Source organism: Anas acuta, chromosome 1 (assembly GCF_963932015.1).
Source record: "Anas acuta chromosome 1, bAnaAcu1.1, whole genome shotgun sequence".
Taxonomy (NCBI): Eukaryota; Metazoa; Chordata; class Aves; order Anseriformes; family Anatidae; genus Anas; species Anas acuta.
Genome location: NC_088979.1, coordinates 116,613,697 through 116,632,075, shown reverse-complemented (window position 1 = coordinate 116,632,075; position 18,379 = coordinate 116,613,697). Strand labels below are relative to the sequence as shown.

At 38.6% G+C, this 18,379-nt stretch overlaps 2 protein-coding genes across 10 annotated transcripts in view; both read right to left on the bottom strand.

Annotated features, from left to right (window-relative positions):
• Nucleotides 1-143: 143 nt before the first annotated feature.
• CMSS1 (cms1 ribosomal small subunit homolog) overlaps nt 144-18,379 on the bottom strand; it is a 231,255-nt gene continuing 213,019 nt past the window's right edge. For all 7 annotated transcript variants that reach the window (XM_068695930.1, XM_068695957.1, XM_068695948.1 and 4 more), the window contains 8 exons: nt 13,973-14,047; nt 11,229-11,358; nt 8,220-8,279; nt 7,354-7,456; nt 5,873-5,933; nt 4,822-4,909; nt 3,129-3,217; nt 144-415 (listed from right to left, as the gene is read on the bottom strand). In XM_068695930.1, the coding sequence (XP_068552031.1) occupies nt 332-415; nt 3,129-3,217; nt 4,822-4,909; nt 5,873-5,933; nt 7,354-7,456; nt 8,220-8,279; nt 11,229-11,358; nt 13,973-14,047 (690 nt within the window). In that variant the 3' untranslated portion in view covers nt 144-331. The remainder of the gene's footprint in view (nt 416-3,128; nt 3,218-4,821; nt 4,910-5,872; nt 5,934-7,353; nt 7,457-8,219; nt 8,280-11,228; nt 11,359-13,972; nt 14,048-18,379) is intronic.
• The window catches only part of TOMM70 (translocase of outer mitochondrial membrane 70), a 286,607-nt gene continuing 282,200 nt past the window's right edge, over nt 13,973-18,379 (bottom strand). For all 3 annotated transcript variants that reach the window (XM_068695925.1, XM_068695912.1, XM_068695916.1), the window contains one exon: nt 13,973-14,047. The gene's annotated coding sequence lies outside the window, so the exon portion shown is untranslated. The remainder of the gene's footprint in view (nt 14,048-18,379) is intronic.

Sequence of the window (18,379 nt, the reverse complement as noted above, 5' to 3'; positions counted from 1 at the left end):
GAGATAACTGACACATACAAAGGCTTTCACACCTAAGTTTGCTCATCTTCCAAGTCTTAAAAGTGACATATAATAGTAAATTTTGCAGGTGAAGGCAAACTAATTTCAGTATCACATTGCTTGGGCAATAAGTCATACTAAAATCACAAATAAAACTTCTGTTTTTATTATTAAAAGAAAAGGAACATCAGAAAAAGTTACACCATGCAATCTTTCTGTATTGTTTGACCTCAGAAAAGTTAATATTCCTAATGCAATCACTGTTAATCACTTGCCAGTTGCAGACAGAAGTAAAAAGCAGCTGTAAACAACGTCCTTGTAGGTAAAACCATTAAAAGAGTCCCAGCTTCACAGACCCTTCTCTGCATAGCTTTATAATACTCATCTCCAGTAGGTCAATTGTTTCTTTCTTTATCTGAAGAAAACAAAAATCAAAGAAAGCATCAAAGGTTACTGATCATTCTTTGGCTAAATACCATGACTCCTGCAGTCCCATCTAACACAGCTACAGATTAGGTTGCAATTCATACAGAGTTGATAAAGTATGCTGCAGCAAGAGATCTACCCTGGGCTGCAAAATTTTTATAGGACTTTCCAGAGTATCAGCCAATATCAACGAGTCCAAGGGACTGTAACAGCCAGTGTTGCCTGAGGCTGAGACACCTGAATGAAAGTGAGCAGGAAGGTCAGGTATACATGAGCCGTATGCAAAAGTACTTTTGTTTATAACTGACATGGTTGTACCTTATTGCTTATCTAAAGATAAGTCAAATGCATGTGAGGGTAAATATTAATGACACACTTCATCAGGAACACAAGATTCTCTGCTATTGTGGTAAGTCCAGAGTTTCCTTATGGTTCCTTCTTCCCACTTATGAATAACTTTTTTTCTGAGGTTTCTCTCAGGTTTACATCCTTTTGTGCACAGGAATGTATGATGTCAGAAAGCCTAACTATTCTCTATTTCTTACAAACCCTTCTGCTTTAATGAAACCTGAAATTTGCTCAATGCTTATTTGTAAATGGAAGAAAATAATGTTTAGCAAAATGCTTTAAAAAAAAAAACAAAACACATTCAAATCTTACAAGTAACTTGAAGAGTTGAAACAGCTCTGTGTTGTCATCAACCTCTATACAGAAAGTTTTGGAAGTGGGAAACTTGTCCTTTGGTCAGATTGGGAAGTATACAGTCAATTTTTATTTAAACCTCTACACTTCAGTGTAACTCAAGCTCACCAAAACAGTCTGATAAACTCATTCACTCTACATTTGGTTTCTTTGTGAGGTTTCTTTTCACTTCCTTCTACCCCCCATATAGGATAAATGAAATGAGAGACAAAGGAACAAAGAAAAAAAAAATCCAACAGCATTAATGAATGAGATGTTGAGGCAACTGAAAGAGCACTGGATCAGGAGAATAAGGTCCTTAGCTCCCTAAGACTGTATTCCATATTTCAAGTCTGCAAATTGCTAAGCATCCCATTGTCTTCTACAGTCCTAAGGTGCTTTACCTCAAAAGCATTATCTGGGTATCCTTTATTACTGACATTCCTTACAAATAACTTTCAGGAATCTACCGCCTGTCTGCAGCAGGATAAACAGCTGCAATAGCTGCACTTACATAGCTCAACATGTCAAAAGCCTTTCTGTATAGTTTACTACCTGAACCAAATGCAGGTTTGAAGACTTTTTGTAATCCCATGTTTACTATTCTGTAATGATATATAGAGATCTATCCTTAGACTAACACTATATATGAAGGTGCAATATTCTTACTTCTTTGGTTTTAGCTTGAACTAAGCATGAGCATTGGCTTCTCTAATTTTGATGTTGACAGCTATTTTTCCTTAATAAAATAGAGCCAGAGTCACAATCTGGGCTTCTATTCCCAGGCAGACATGCTGAAATGCTGTAATACTACATCCAGTGAGCTGAAAAGGACTGTCCAGGTTCACAATAGCCCCAAATCAATTATTAACAACATCTATCTATCTATCTATCTATCTATCTATCTATATTTTAGGTGGATCACCTATATTCTACTGTGTGTTTATTTACTTGATCTGGTTTACAAAAATCTGTTACACTGCAACCAGCACACGTTGCACTACTGTTTTGTGCTAACATGCCTATGAATTCCGGTTCTCCGGTCTTTGAAAAACTTTCACGTTAAGCGCAAGTGATGTACAAAAGAGGCTTAGATATTCACCACAAGAGGGAGCCTCCTTGACTCAATAAACAAAGTGTTCTTTTTGCTACTTCATTTCTGCAATGTATGTTTTTGCAGGGCACTGTATCCAGGATTATTGGATACTTGCATCTTTGTGTATGCGGGACTGTAAAATGCAGCACATTCAAATATACATGCAGGTGCAAAGATGGAATAATGACCGACAATTTCTTTCACTTGTGAAGCTTCATATCTGTATGTAAGAAAGTCCTATTTCCCTTGCGATTATGTGTATTAACCTGCTCTAAATGTGCAGGAAAATGGAAACATTGTGCAGGAACATGGCAGCTTCCTAGCAAGGATGACTAGGGCAATCTGCCTCTTTCACTCTGCTGGCTAGGTACCAGCTGATTCCCCACAGCATACGGTAAACATGTCACAGCAATTAATGTGAAAGCTCACTTATAGAACTGAAAAGCATGAGGAACTATATTAAAAGGAATCTACAGATGATGGATGGCTCTACATAGTTTGTACCCTCCCTTTTTCCAAATATAGGGGAACTGCCTGTAGATTTACTCACAAGAAGTTATCTTACTCTCAGACAGAGACCAATAAATGCCTCTCCAAAGCTGTACTTAGTTTTTGAGGAAACTTTTGCACAAAGTCCTCTTACTGAGAAACTTTTCCAGGAACAGGCAGAACAACTACCCAGCATAAACAAGAGAAATTCACAGCACAGCTGTGACCTGCAACAACAGCATCAACAAAAACTTCCGCAAGATGTAACATTGAGACCAGAGAGTACAGACTTTCAAGTAAAATGTTGACTTCTCTGTGTTTCTAGACCTCTGAAGTTATCTTTACAGAAATAAATCCTTACCAACCAAGATCTAGGCACTAGAATCAAAAGTACTGAGTACAGAGAATATAATATACACAGGTGCTTATACGATACCTCAGGGATATCCATCATTCTCCTTAGTTTCTGATCTCTCCAGTTCCAATCCAGAATCATATATTTTGTGGAGTTCAAGCACAGGCCATCTAAAAAAGCAATAGAAATTTTATTACCAAGATAATACAGCATGTGCTTATCAAAATTATTTTTGTGTTTTACATCTTTTGCTGTCTGTTCCCAAGGAAACTAATCTTTGAACACTTAAGCACTACATTTGCTGGTTGAAAAACTAATGCAGTGACACTGCAAACTCCCTTAACCACATAATCCCATGCCGTTTTGGAAGACAAACACAAAAGCAGAACAACTACTGTTGCCAGGCTTGTCAGGAGCTAACATCCTGCCAGCAAATAATTCCTCAAGCTTCCTCTTGATGAAACCACAGGAGTTGAATTTCCACAGCTGACGAGGAGCTGGTAAGTTACAAGGACTCTAGCCTGAAAAATCCTATTAATGGGAACTGATGGCGTGTAGCAGTTATGAGACAGGTCAGTGGTGCTGGAGGGACAATTCAGAAAGGACCTTTTTTTTTTTTTTTTTTTTTTTTTTTTCCTTTAACCACTGTTTGTTTGGAGAATAAAGGTCCTTTCTGAACTTCCTCCAGCAGTTCCCTAGTCTTCTATACAATGTCCACAATTTTTATAACATTTTTCACTCCTCTTCATTCTTTAGGTGCCTGGCACTGCAACACGAAGTTGTCAAAAAAGGACTAGAACTTAGAATAAAATAATACTACACTTTGTGTCCCTGCCATAAACTGATACCACTTGAGATGGCAATGTGCTGATGTGCTGAGCAGTAACAATTTAATGTTGGTGAAAGACAGAGAAAGCAAAAAAATTATGCTATTCCTGTACTCCTTTGGAAGGAGCAGTAGAGTCCCAATCTACAGACAGTCCCTGACCACAGGGGACCAGTGACCATAGACTCCTGATGAAGCCACAGACTAAGCAAGACAGTACTTAGAAAGAGGAATGGAAAGAATCACCTTATCTTGCCATTTTGTGTTTGTTTTTCTTTGCATACATCGTGCCTGTTAAGCAAGTAAAACTACTCCAAATTTGGGAAGAGAAAATTATATTTATATAGAATATTTAATTTCATCACATACAAATCAGAAATGAAATTGGCAACCAGATCTTTGCTCCACCCCACAGAAAAGTTTACACTGAGCTCATAGTGACATATGATACAATGACTTCTGCTATTATTTCCTTTTGATTTACTTGTAGTGTTTGGTTTCCTGGAGCTTTAAATCTTACACCATGGTTTTGCAATCACTTCTAAGTCAACATAAATTAGTATTCTTGACAAAAGAGGAAGTCCCCCACCTCTGCCTGCTCATTACCCAATTTTGTGTGCATGCTGGTTCTGTTTTAATTGGGATCAGTTCACTGAGCTGCCAAACATACAGTTGAGCTAGCACAAGAGGAAGGGTGGGGGAGTAAGTGGGTACTGACCGGGGGTGGAGGTGCTACTCTGCTTTTCTCTCATAATACTGATTTATTCCAGCTTAAAGGGTTCATTAAATCAACTATTAGAATACTGATCTCATTTTGACTGACACAGTAGAAAACTGCACAGCTTAGTACCACAGACTCACATAACCTAAGCTCTTCAAAAACAAAGTCTAACTTCTTGTGAGACCAAGAATAGGATACTTATTGATAAAAAAACCTTGTTCTCCTACCTTGCTCCACCAGCGCTTTTATCCTCCCAGGAGTTCCAACCCCAATGTGGAACACACCTTTCTCCAGCATATTAATCTGTTCTTTTATCTAATTTGAAAAGAGAAAGACAAACTGTTGTAAAACCATGACTATTCAAAATTTCTTCTCAAAGAGCTGGAAATAAATTCAAGATCACATACTATCTCTTTCTAGAATATCATCAAGTAACAAATTCTATTCATCTTTCAGGCTGTCAAGATGATCTCTCTGGGAGAGCATTTAAGAAATGGAACAGCCAGCTGGGCATCACACTTCTCTAGAAGGTCAGTCATGTTCAGCTTTGAAAATCTGCAACTGCACCAACTATTTCTGGAGGTGAGAACAGTTTATTTTCTTCAGTATTTAAGTATATTCTCTGGAAATATTTGGAAAACCAACAAATCTGAATTAGCTCTAAACTCCCTCAAGATGCTGACACTGGAAAAAAAATGAAATAAAGCAAGTTGTGTGTTTGACAGTATTTATATCAAAGGCCATGTTTCCACTCATTACTTCCCATATTCCCACAAATTGTGTTCTCCAGCAAGTATAAATACTGGATATCCAGACATCTCACTGGCATATGCCAATGTGGGTGCTGGTACAGTTTGCTTCTACGAATGTGTGTGTAAACCTTTAGTTTACCAAACTTTTGGTTTATACAGGCAAAATATATTTGAATGAGCACCTCATTCAAATGGACATGGAACATCTTTAACATGCAGCACATGCATAAGCATCTACACTCTGCACAGGATTGCACCAGAGTTTGTGTTCAGCTAGATTCCTCGAATTGTGACAAAAACCTTCCAAGAGGAAGCTTCACCTAGAAGAAAGGAACACTATATTGAAAAGCACTATTGTTAAATGTTTTACAAAGAAAATGGTATGACACCAGTGAATTTGGAAAAAGAACAAATCTGAATTAGCCCTAAACTCCCTCAAGATGCTGACGCTGGAAAAAAATGAAATAAAGCAAGTTATTTGTGTGTTTGACAGTTAGCTGTTCTAACACACTTACAGCTTTCTTACCTTTATGTGCTTTGCAAACAGTTTCAGAACCCTGCAGTCTCCTTTAAATGCTGTCATTGACCTAGAAATAAAAAATTGCAAAAGGAAATGCTAACATCAGGGCTGAGATTAAGACCACACAGGAGGAAAATAAAACTAGCTGGCATTTCTCAACATACTTGAGACACACAGTTCCCCAATGACCTATGATTGTACTTTGAACGCTATGTACGTTCTCATCTGCTACTTGCAGTGATCAACAACTGGACAAACACAATAGCAGGTATCAGTAGGTGGCAATATTGCTTAGATAGCTTTTCAGATACTGTTGAATAGTTAGGGCTTGTGCTTTCACAGCTAACAGTTCAAAACTGACTAATCAACAAATTCTAATTAAAATATTTGCCATTACTGACATATAGGCATCAATGAACACATGCACATGTCCAAAGGAAAAAGCTGTATATGTACAAATGCAGATTTTACAGAATTTTCCTGCAGCTTAGCAGATGAGTAAACCTATACTGCCACAGTCTTTACTGTTGGGATTGTCCAAATTCCAGTTGACCAAAACTCATTTGTCTGAAAACCTGACTTATTGTTTTGATACTCCATTTGAGCATACACTAAGAATTCTGTTTGGTATTAGTAAAGCAGGATACTACACATCCAGTACTTATGGAATGTCTCTGCATGCTTTCTGCAGTGACCGAGCCAAATTTTCAATTTTCACTTGTGCAAAGCTAAAGGTTTATATACAAGCATACATACACCTAAGGCTCAGACAGTAGTATTTGCATGCAGGGGCTAAGCATTACAGGCACATCTGCCGTGTCCATGCTGTTATCTGTAGCATAAAATTCCCAACTCTGTGTACTGACAGAAAATCACAGGAAGCAGGGTCAGGACACAGAAGACAACCATGAAATCTGTGAGGTATACATTAATTCATCAAGACTTCATGAATGAGATAGGGGAGAAGAGAGAAGGGAAAAAGAAAGACAGGGAACACTGAAAATCATCAACATTTTGTCAGCCTGAGACAGCTGAGACACACAGACACAGATATGGAGGCACTCCGGACAGACACACATGTCATCACTTGAGGCCCCAGAATGCCTTGTCCTCATTGCCTTTGGTGCTATCAGCATCATGGCTCTACAGTCACTACTTCTAGTGGTGCATTTCGATGCTTTATGGCTTTATGGCTTTACTGTGTTCCCACATATAACATGTTGACTGTCTCCCCAAAATTGGTTACACCTTTTTTTTTAAACAATAATAGCACTTACTTGCAACTGAACTACTAAGTGTTACTTTAGTCTAAAACCAAACACCACACTCCCACAGTTTAAAGCAGCAAGGGATATTGCATCAGTTTCAGTCAGTAAATTTGTTGGCTAGCAGAGGACAGTGTCCCAGTTTTGCCTTTATGTCTGTGGATCCAAGACAAAACCTCTGACTGACAGCCAACCTCAACATAACATTTGCTATCGACATACTTGATGAGTTCCAAGGAACGAAGGGCAGAACTGCAGATAACCAGCATCACCACTGACTTCTTCTCCTTGTGGTTTTTACGGAGTTTTGCCCACTTAGGACAGACTGAAATGAAAAAGCCCACATACACACTTACAGAAAGTACTACTTAAATACATGCCACAATTTTAAATTGCAAGAGTACATGATGAATGGTAGCCAGCAGCGAGAACACACATGCTGACTCCTACGAGGTCTGGATCTCTGGCAACAGTTTTACATTTAGTCATGGCTGAGAAACTGGAAAATAAAATGTCCAAAATAAATACAATACAGAAATATTATAGAGCTGAACAAATGAGATAGCATTAAAAATCAACATGTGGTAAGGTGACAAGGCCACTGTATTTGTTTGTCACATATGGTAATTTGTATCAGGTAAAACCAGTTGAAAACAAACAAACAAACATTTACCAGACCAGAAGTTCTATATAAATATATAAAAGAGAATAAAAATACTTTTGGTTCATGTCAGTAGGCAGTGGCAAGATTGTTACTGGAAGGTAATACATATACGTACATATGTATATACGTACATATGTATACATACACATACTACTTATGACAAATAATCCCAAACAATTAAAAGAAACTCTAAAACATTTTGGTCAAAAAAAAAAGTTGTTTTGTAAAAATTAGCCAGAAAAACAAGACCTGTCACAAAACAAACAAATAAATGAGAACAACAACAAAAACCTATAATCCTGGAAGTTATTAATGTTTTGTAATTAAAAACTATTTGGGGGTGAAGATAAAAACTGCAATAGTAGTGCATACATAATGGTTTTCATACAATTTTCATCTCATCCAGACCAACATTTTAACTTACTCTCTTTCAGGTATGAAGAAAAACTGTGGGTGAGATCATTGGCTGGCAAGAAGCAGGAATCTGAAAAACATAAAGGAGAAAGTATTTTTGTTGACGTACTTTTAACAGCAAAATGAGTATAAATGTTTGCAGCATAGCCATTAGTTATATTGATGAAATCACATTTATGTTAAAATCCACCATCAATAAATTACCATTTGTAAAAAGAGATACAAGGACATCACGTGTACGTGAAGCTTTAAATTGTGTAAGTCAGTGAGAGTAACATTTCCCTACCCAATTGTAATTCTTTCTTTTTTTCTCCCACCATAAAACCCGGAATACAGGACTGCCCAAAGGTGATCACATACTTCAAAACAAGTCTTTACCACACTCAATCAAAGGTTTTAGCCAAAAGCCTTACAGTCAACCTGCTAGACTGTTACTTCAATCTAAGATGGAAAATGTAGATCACCCAGACAATTCATACTGCATAAATGCAAGAACCTACCAATAAGTGAGACAGATGTTGGTCACTCTCCTCTCAGTGAGTTGCCTTTCTTTTTGGCCTTTCATATTGTGGTAATAATCTACCTAGTTACACTAGCCCTAATAGTAACCCTTATTCTGCACTTTGACACCTTTTGTTTTTTTCCTTTTTTTTTTTTTTTTTTTTTTTTTCATTTCCCATTGGCTGCCTATCTTTTACCTACATTTTATTAGCTAGTAAATATGAAAAGGACTGTGGCAGACACGCCATTTGACTTTAAGGTCCATATAGAGGCAATGAAGAAAGACAGTGTCCTAAATTAGGTAGTTTGGAAGGTCTCTCTTTTTTTTTCAGTGCCTACACAGAAGTCTAGGATCTTAAATTTGTGATTAAAATTAGATGGTCTGAAAACTTGCCATAGTTGTTAAGGCTCTATTGCCTGATGGAACAATACGCTCCCCTCAGAGCATTAACAACTCTGTCTTCAGGGACCCACATATTTGTTGTCATTGCACATGAAGCACTGCACCTCAGGGTGCCTGTCTATGGAATGAGATGTTTGCTGATACATTTGAACTAAATTAAGGAGGTTTCCTTATGCACGTTATTTATGTTCACATGGATGGCACATTGTGCTAATGCTGGCACTGTCAATCCATGGTTTCTACTGCAACAGGCAGTGTGACAAACTTGGTTTATAGCTGGATCCTGCCAGAAGTCCTGCCTGTGCAGCTTCTTGAGAATAGCCACTCTCCACCACTACATCTTCCATTTAATGGGTGCTGTCTTGCTAAATACTTCTATTTTGTCCCAATCCTTTCTATTAAAACCAGAGATTGACATTTACTGGGACTTGAACTCCAAAGGGAGCTCACTGTGTACAAATGAAGGATCAGCAGCTGATTTAATTTTAAAATTATGTTTAAAAGATGCATTTGATGCTGGTGGCAAAGGGCAGTAGCTGGTAAAGTACCATAAACATTTGGTGGTAATAGGAGAGCTCTAACCATCCGCTACAGTCCTCTTCCCCCATGGGCAAAATATCTTAGCTGTTGGTTTGCTATTCTGAATACATTAAGTCTCATTACTGACTGAACAATGTAAAAGATGGTTTCTAAAGCATATAAGCTTCAGTCACTGACTTTTCACAAATGCTCCAGCAGAACTGAGTATTAACAACAAATTTAAATAAAAGTTTCAGAAAGAGGGAAAAAATCCACACAGCTCCAACCTGTAGCAAGAGACCACGCTGACTACAAACTTGCCCTTCTGCACTGTGTCAGTTAACAAGAACACACAGATCCAAATATTTGCTTATTTGCTCAGTGCTTTGACATGAATGACTTGACAGCTGTAGAAGTTAGTAAACTCCTTGGGTCTCCAAGCCTCCAACTCCCAGCACAAAAATTAAAATCCCCATCCAACCCAAGAGCCAATCCATGTGGAAATGGGTCACTTCATTAGCCTGAAGGCCTCTTTCAATAAGAAACAAACCAAAGCAATTTATTATTTGCTAAAAACTCTGAATGTCTAGAAATATTTAACACAAGCTTTTCAAAGCAATCTATATGGGACTTTTCCAGGTTTTCTTGATTTAATAAGAAAGCTGAACATAGCCCAAAGAAATAAAGAAGGGTCAACTTAGAATCACGGATAATAAGGAGGAGCATATTTATCTAGAAAGACAAGTTTAAATGTTAAAAGACAGACAGCACTGCTGGGCTAAAAGGGTGCTAGATTGGGCATAGGTCACCTGCAGTTCAAGAACTATCAATGGTGCATGCAAATGTGTTAATGGGGCAGTTTGTTCTTCATATGCCATCTCAACAAATAATGGACAGTTCCTCTTCATCTGTAGAGTGAGAGGCACACAAGTTCAGTGTTGCCTTTACCTCTAAGGCAACCTCTAGCTGACAGAGAGAAGCTAACCCTGCTCTGTCCTGCCTTGCCTTTTCTCTCTCTGGCTTTTAACTGGAGACAGAATAAAGGAAACCAAGAGGGTGCTATAGTCATGGTTAAAACTTGTTTGCTTTAAACTTGGACCAAAACTACCATCTCATTTCATGCCACTCCCTAAAAATCCATTGTGTTCAATATTTCATAACCATGTCAGAATCATGTTTTGTTACTGTTTTGTCTACTCCTCTCAGCCCTCTTATTATGCATCTGGATAGATGCAGATAATCCCAGAAATGAAAACTATTTTCACTCTCTTTCTCAGTCAGTGTCTTGGAACGTACTAAGGAATCATACAATTTCTATGAGGAAGGTGAGCTCCTAAAATTAATTCTTTATAATAAAGAGAAACAAAAATGGTGGTTTTTTTCTTTTCACTTTTGCAACTCGAAAAAATCCTAGTATTTGTTCAAAATAAATTAACTTATTTACTAAAGAGCAAAGTATAAAATATATACAGTATAATAAAATATTTCAATAAAAAGTACAACTCTTAAGGCCTGTCTGAAAAAAATCCCTATTCTTCTACAGAAAAAGAATTCACCAGTGTCACATTATTTATCTATTAATATAGGATAAATTACCTGACAGTGTTAATTCCTCTATTTCAATCACTGAACGTCTTGCACCAAAATGTTGACTAAGCAGATTCTGTAGATCCTCAGGGACACCAGGTTTCGGAGAGGATTTTTCCAGAACATCAGATATTTTCTTCTAAAAAACAAGCAACAGGATTAAGTATGGTAGGATACCATTTTTGCTCTTTCAGTAGCTAACAACATAGTAAATAAATGTTCCTCCATAATTTCATAAAGGTAATTGGATTAATTAGAGCTTAATTAGGAAAAGCTCTTACAATGGAACAAAACTGTGTTTAGTGGGAATGAAGACTTCAGAAGCAAGTCCAGATACTTCGACAACAATGGTCCAAGACCCTGAAGATAAAAAAAATCTTGTTCACTCACCTAAAACGCCACCATATCTAAACCATAAATGAAAGCTGTTTTTGTGGGGTTTGCTGTTGTTACACTTAAATATCAGTTTGAAATTTGATTTATTATTTTTTTTTATTACCGTTATTACTCAAGCATTAATTACAGGAATCAAATGATTGTGTAAAACACCTATAATTTGAGTAAAACAGGACAACTATCTCTTTTTGGAAGAAAAGGTGGTAAGCTGGACTAATAGTACACATCATATCATGGGAAGTATGATGAAAATGAGTTAAAAGTTCACAAAAACAGAAGTCTAGCAGAAAGAGTTCAGCATCTGTTTTGCTCCTCCAGACTATATATATATTTTTAAACCAAACATTTTTTTGAGCCTTAACATGAATTCACAGAGATTGAGTTTTATGCCTTAGGAATGTTAGCAAATAACAGCTCTGAATTTTCACTGAAAAGAAAGTATTGTTGCATTTTTTCACATAATTAAATGGATCACGGTGGTAGACCAGCTCAATATTCCTGTTACCTGAATGATCTGCCAGCATTTTAGATTACAGCAGATTTTCACAGATAGAGGCAGTCTGGAGAGAATGGCACGGATCTGAAGCCTCATCCATTCTCACTGAGAAACGATTAATTTGTGAAAGGCCAGCTTGAGGTTTCTCAGCTGCGTAAGCTAAAATTAACTTGCTGCCATGAGGATGTGTGGCAGTATAAGCCTGGAAGTGAAAAAGAGATGAAGAGTGTGGCTAGGACATGGCAACGGGATATGTATCTGTGAGGGAAAGTGAGACTGTGGAGGGACAAGGTGGGCCTAGAACCACTTTTGGCAGCTGTGGAGGGGTGGTGGGTATCTGTAGTGCTTACACCTTCCTCTTGGCCTACCTTTGGCATGTCCCAAACCCCCCTCCAGTCATTGGAAGACTTTCAGTAGATATGCAGCTGGTTGGCTTCTGTAGTGCCCGAACCTGTGGCATTCCTTCACAAGCTTCAGCGCCATTTTACACTGTTGTATTTTTCTGCCTTGCAATAATTGTCTTTCCCAGGCATGGCCACAGGCCACCTGCAGTACGCACAGCCTTCTCATGAGGCCTACAAACAAACCTTTTCTTTGTTATTCCTAACAAATACTGAAGGCAGGGCACTAGGGAGAAATGCTCTTCTTCAGCCCCAGCCTCTTCAGTGACCCGCATTTGGGAACCTCTTCTTTAGCAGATAATAACACAGAAGTATCAGACTCCTTTCACTTGGTAACTCAGCGTAAGCGGCTGTTCCTCAGGACCATTATATCACTCTCTGGGCCACTTGATCCCTCCAGGAAAATTACAGCACTCTTGAGGGGAGAAGCCTAATACTAACAAGAAAGTCCATAAGAGTATGAGCAAGGACACCTGAGCAAACTCTCTTCCTTCGAGGAGAGCTGTGGGGAAACATTCCTCACGCAGGAAGTTTTATTATTTTTCTTCCAATTTGTTCCAGATGCTTAACAGTAAAGTTTTTCTTTTCCTTCCTTCTTTTTTTCCTTTTTTTTTTTCCTTATTTTTTTGGAGACTGCAGTTTGTTTGGAAACAATAGATCAGCCTGATAAATATTTCCTGATGAATTTGCTAACAGGCTGTGTATGTTAACTCAGTTGCCCTAGTGTGCCAGTGAAACTAAAGGTGTAACCGAGTGCCTGTTGTTTGCCAGGGAATGGGGTCTCTTTGCTAGGGCTGGTTCACCACTCTTGTGGTGGGATGCTTTCACTCTGGCAGCGGTGGATCAAGCTCTGCAGTTGCTTTGCCAGAGCTGCATTTAAAGCTAAATCCCACTCTTCCTTCTTCCCATTCCCCAGCTGATTAAGAGGCCTGACATAATATAAAAAAGCCACCTCTCTGCCTTGCGAAGGAGCCAAATATTTACACAGGCTGTCCCAAATGACAATTAACTTGCTTGATGCCATGTTATTTCCATCTAGCCTGCAGAGTGTGTGTGCTGTTGAGGGTGAGGATGGAGCATGGCCAGGGGGGCAATCCAGAGTATTTATTTATATACTTATGCTAGGAGGAGAAGAGGGAATGAGGACAGTTCTTGGTGCAAAGGATGTGACAGAAGCTGAAGTCGTGCCACACAGCTGAAACTGGGCAGATTCTGCAGAATGAAATGCCACCTTTCTTTGATAGTTACATTTTCCCAGTGTGCCACACCTGCAAGCTGTATGTGGATGTAAAAACCCTTGAGCGGGTTTCAGTTCAGGTGAGGAACGGGTATTTTGAGTAAAGTCAAAAAAGTGTGAATTTCTACTCTTATCTGAAAAAGGCTACAATGTTATGCTGCTTCACATCACATGGTTGTCCCAAAATTATACAACACCACCCACACCCCCAGGACGTTCATACCTTCTTTCTCTTCTTTGCTTTTACAGCGCTCTCTTGTTGTTCTTCTTCGGGCTGACTAAGAAAACACTCTGTAGGCTGCAAAGCACATATTCAAAAAAAAAAAAAAAAAGATTCAGTATCAGATATCTGATCACCTGGAAAAAACAAAGTCAACAAAGGGAAGCAAGAGAGAAAGAAATACAGGAAATATAATGCTGGCTAGGGAAAACAAACAAACCCAAATGTCCCCACCTGTAGAAGAGATCAATTTCTTACAGTTACCTATATCTGAAGTAATTTTGGACTTGAGATCTATGTTGCTGTAACCAAGAGAGGAATAAAAGAATGGAAAGCTGAATCATACAGGTTGCAGTCACATTTTCATAAAATAAAGAGAAGTGGTTTTTGATAAATTAAAAATAAAAAAAAGAGGAAAACATGAACAAAACATGTCAACAACTATATACTTTTAATCTCTATTATTGCATGCGATCATTTTTCCAAATTTTGCCAAAAGCGCTCTGAAATATCTGGGTCTAATGTGAGCATCCAGATGGTGAAAGATGGTAGAAAAGGGTGAGAATAATTGTCAATAATCATGCTCTGCATTTCCTTTGACATTTGTAATGCAAAATTTAGGAAAACATGTTTCAGATTTGTTCTGCCCCATTTGTGCTTTGTCTTCTCATAGCAGGCAGGGTCAAATGTGTGTAAGAAAAATACATGTTGCATTTCAGAATAATCTTCATCCAACACATGTGTTGCGATGTTTAACCCACATTTGTGCCTGAGCGAGCAGGCTGAACCGGTCCATTTGTAACAGAGTCCCTGTTCACATAAATCAGGGTTAGGATTTGTCTGAAAGCCACCTAAAGCTGTCCAAGAGAGGAAGCAAGGTACAGGTTTACAAGCATAGCAATTCTCTTCTCTTTTTCTTTCTTAGGGACTTCCACTTCCTGGAAATGCAAATGATTCTGCATACACAGGTTTATAAAGGACTCAGAGAGAAGGAAGGGGAAAATGGGCTGAGCTGCAGGAAAAAACTCCTTGATACTAGGATGCATTTGCCTGGAAAAATCTGCTCCTGTGAGAGGCCGTGGAGAAGTCTCATCAACATCGTACATTAATAGCTCATGGACCACCAGTCCCTGAGCCTGGAGGCAAAGGATCAGCAGGAAAAGGAGCCTGGCTGAAAGCCAGAGGATTTGCTCCTTCATTCCCTTGTTAGGGTACCTTCAACAGGGTCAAAGGAAAGTTAACAGATGCTCAGAATAGCTGAGCCCCTCCAACCACCTCTTGCACTGCCACCCTGACAGGAGGGCGCTTCATGACAACTTGCACCAAATGAGCCTGGCCAGCACATTTGTACCTTTCCATGCCCACTCTCATATCTTTATCAAAGGTGTTTGGGGGAGTTTAATTGTTCATGTTATGTCTTCACTTCCCCCTTTCTCCCTACTTGCCTTGATAATGTAGTTATAGAAAACAGGGAACAACTATGTTCCCCACAAACAAATGACCTCTATTGATTACTCCCATTTTCTCTGTCATGGTACAATCACTGCAGTTGCTAAAGTAGCAGTAATGTATAAAATTGTGTCTGAAACTGGTTGAGGCTTTACATTATAATTAGGAGCTACCAGAGCAGATTTGTCTGGGGACTGGCTAGAGTAGGCAAAGCACTCAGTAGCTAGGGCTGGAATCTAATGCAGCCTGAATCAATACCTAGCCATGAGAAGCTGTGATTGGAAATGTATCTTCCCTCAGCAAGTAAAGATCTGTCCCTGTGATTTTGTCAGGAATAAGCAGATACTATTTTCACTAAAAATCAAGATACAGCAAGTACTGTTCACTTCAGCTAAGTCATTCCAGGTTTAACATAAGTTTTGTGTTTTTATTTTTGTTTATTTTTTTTAAATCTCCGTCCTGACTCAGATTCAAGTGCTTATAAGAACAACACCATACATTTCCTCATTCCTAGCCCTGTTGTTAGCATTCCCAGACATTCAGACAGAAACAGAGCTACCCTCTGCCTTCAGGTCCTGCTCTACCCTTATGCATCCCAGCTGTCCATAGATACTTGAAGACCACTTGCCAGGTGTTTTAACCATAAATTCCATATTTACCATTACATTCTACGTAGAGAACAAGCCTTTGGATTGATTTACTCAACAGACACTACCAAGCAATCAAAAAGCCAGAATGGAGCCAATCTGAATCTCATTCTTCCCGTAGAATATGATGGTTCCTTATCCTACAAAATGTCACCACTGTTTATGAGCCTTTCAGAATACAGAAAAATGCCACTCATTCACTTTGGGCTCATTTCTTCCTTCACAAACATTGTGAACTGTTTTATATACATCTGCAAAACACCTTGTGCGCTCCCAAACAGTATCTACATGTATGTGAAAAAGCACAAAATGCAGAGGTGAAAAGAATTCTCTAAGAGAAACAATATTTTCTCACTGGTAACCCTTCATTCAAATGCTTAAAAGTATCATCAAATGTCTTGGCTTCCTTTTTGAAGGCAGTGTGTAGCCTTTTCTTTTGATGACAACAGAAGTACACAGCGGGCTTGTAGGGAATGCCTTGCTTCCTCAGAGAATCATGTCAGGATTGAAAAAAACCTCCTTTACAGCAGCATGTATATATATTTAGGCATGGCATGCTGTTAACAAGTGTCCACCTTATTCAGACATTAAAAATAATGCCATAAGAGAAAAATAAACTTCATGGTGGTGAATGGCTGTAAATCTACATGGCTTTGATGACCTATAATCCAAAATATTTAGGCATCTGATCTAGACTGAACTTCTGACCCTTAACCAAATGTTAGTTGCCTACCTACTCATGCAATAGCTCTTTGCATGGCACCCTTAGGAAAAGGTCATTTGCATGTTTTTCTTATGCAAGACACAGAGCAGACAACCTGCTGGGTTTTGACATGGCTCCCCTGTGCTCTGTGTTTTTATGCTATTTTTACATGGAAGTTCTTAAAATGCAGAAAACAGGAAATTTGTGCTGAGACCACTGATTTATGAACTAAAATGTCATAAATTCCTTGTTTGTTAATCATGGACATAACATAAAATATTTCCTGTATTATATTTCTAACACAACTTTTTTTTTTCTTTACATGTTGCCAAGTTACTGGAAATTCAAACGTAAAGTGAAAACATTCTTGTGTGTGTGTGAAAGTTTACATTCTAGGTCAGCCATATACTCTGACTTTTGGAGTTCGTGACAAAGTAAACACATCAATGCTCCATTCAGATTGGAGACAAATCATTCATTTCATTGTAAGCCTGTGGACAGTCTGCAGACTGGAAACATAAATGTTCATAATTCTATCTGGCTGTCTCCTGACTGGCTTTAAGATGCCAAGTCCACTGCAGAATAGCTTCCAGCCCATGAATAAGGCAGAGATGAGTGAGTAGAATAGGTTATGTCACATGCACCAGAACTACAAACCTACTGGCGTTCTGTAAGTACATCCAACTTTGCAAGTGTTTTGCTCTAAAAGACAACAGCACACACATGACTGAGTTCCCACAAAACCTTTGCACCCAGGAGTTTCATGACTGAAGATCAACTTATCCTGCTCCAAAATACAGACTGATATTCTTTATATTAAAAGAAGAGCTGGGGCAGGTGTTGTGCTACAGGTGAGCAGACCAAGTCTACCTCAGGAGGGTAACCTGTGTTGGCTATCCTTTCTAGTGTTCTCACAGAATGAACAAAGCAACTCCTCCAAATAAACCATCTTAACTTTGTTCTAAATGTGTACATGAAGATAGTATTGATAAAAAAGGGCTCCATAGGCATTCTCACTGAGTTGAATTCCTCACATCTGATTCCCAGGTAAGGTGTGTAGAAGGGCAATACAGCTTTCTGCTGTATTGCTCAGTTCTCTCTTTCCTAATCAAAATATGGAACCAGTTCAGACATTTGGCTCACTTCACCCTTGGTCCCCTTGGAAAGACACCCAAATGCACGGTAATTACTGTATTGCTTACACTTCTGTTACTAAAAAAAACATACCTACAAATGATTTTCACTTGGTCTATTGCCTAGGCATCATACCGTGAATTTAATACTGACCTAGGGTCTAAATTAATATCCATAACTTCAAGGAGAGATAGCCACCAATGTCATTTTATCTCCTTGACAAGCATTCAGTCCATTCTCCAGTTCGATACCAGGAAGACAGAAGAAACTAATTTTCAGACAAGAGACTTCTTAAAACCAGCTGAGCTCTAGCTCTGCTAAAGTGATGCTATCTGCCAATGACCTTGCTGCTGTTTCCTGGGTGTATTCCACATACCGATGAACAACAAAGTTCTTAATGGTTCTAAAGGAAGCTTTTAGCAGTGCAAGGTTATGGAAACATCAATCCGTGTAGACCTAAATTCTTCCTCATGTGGA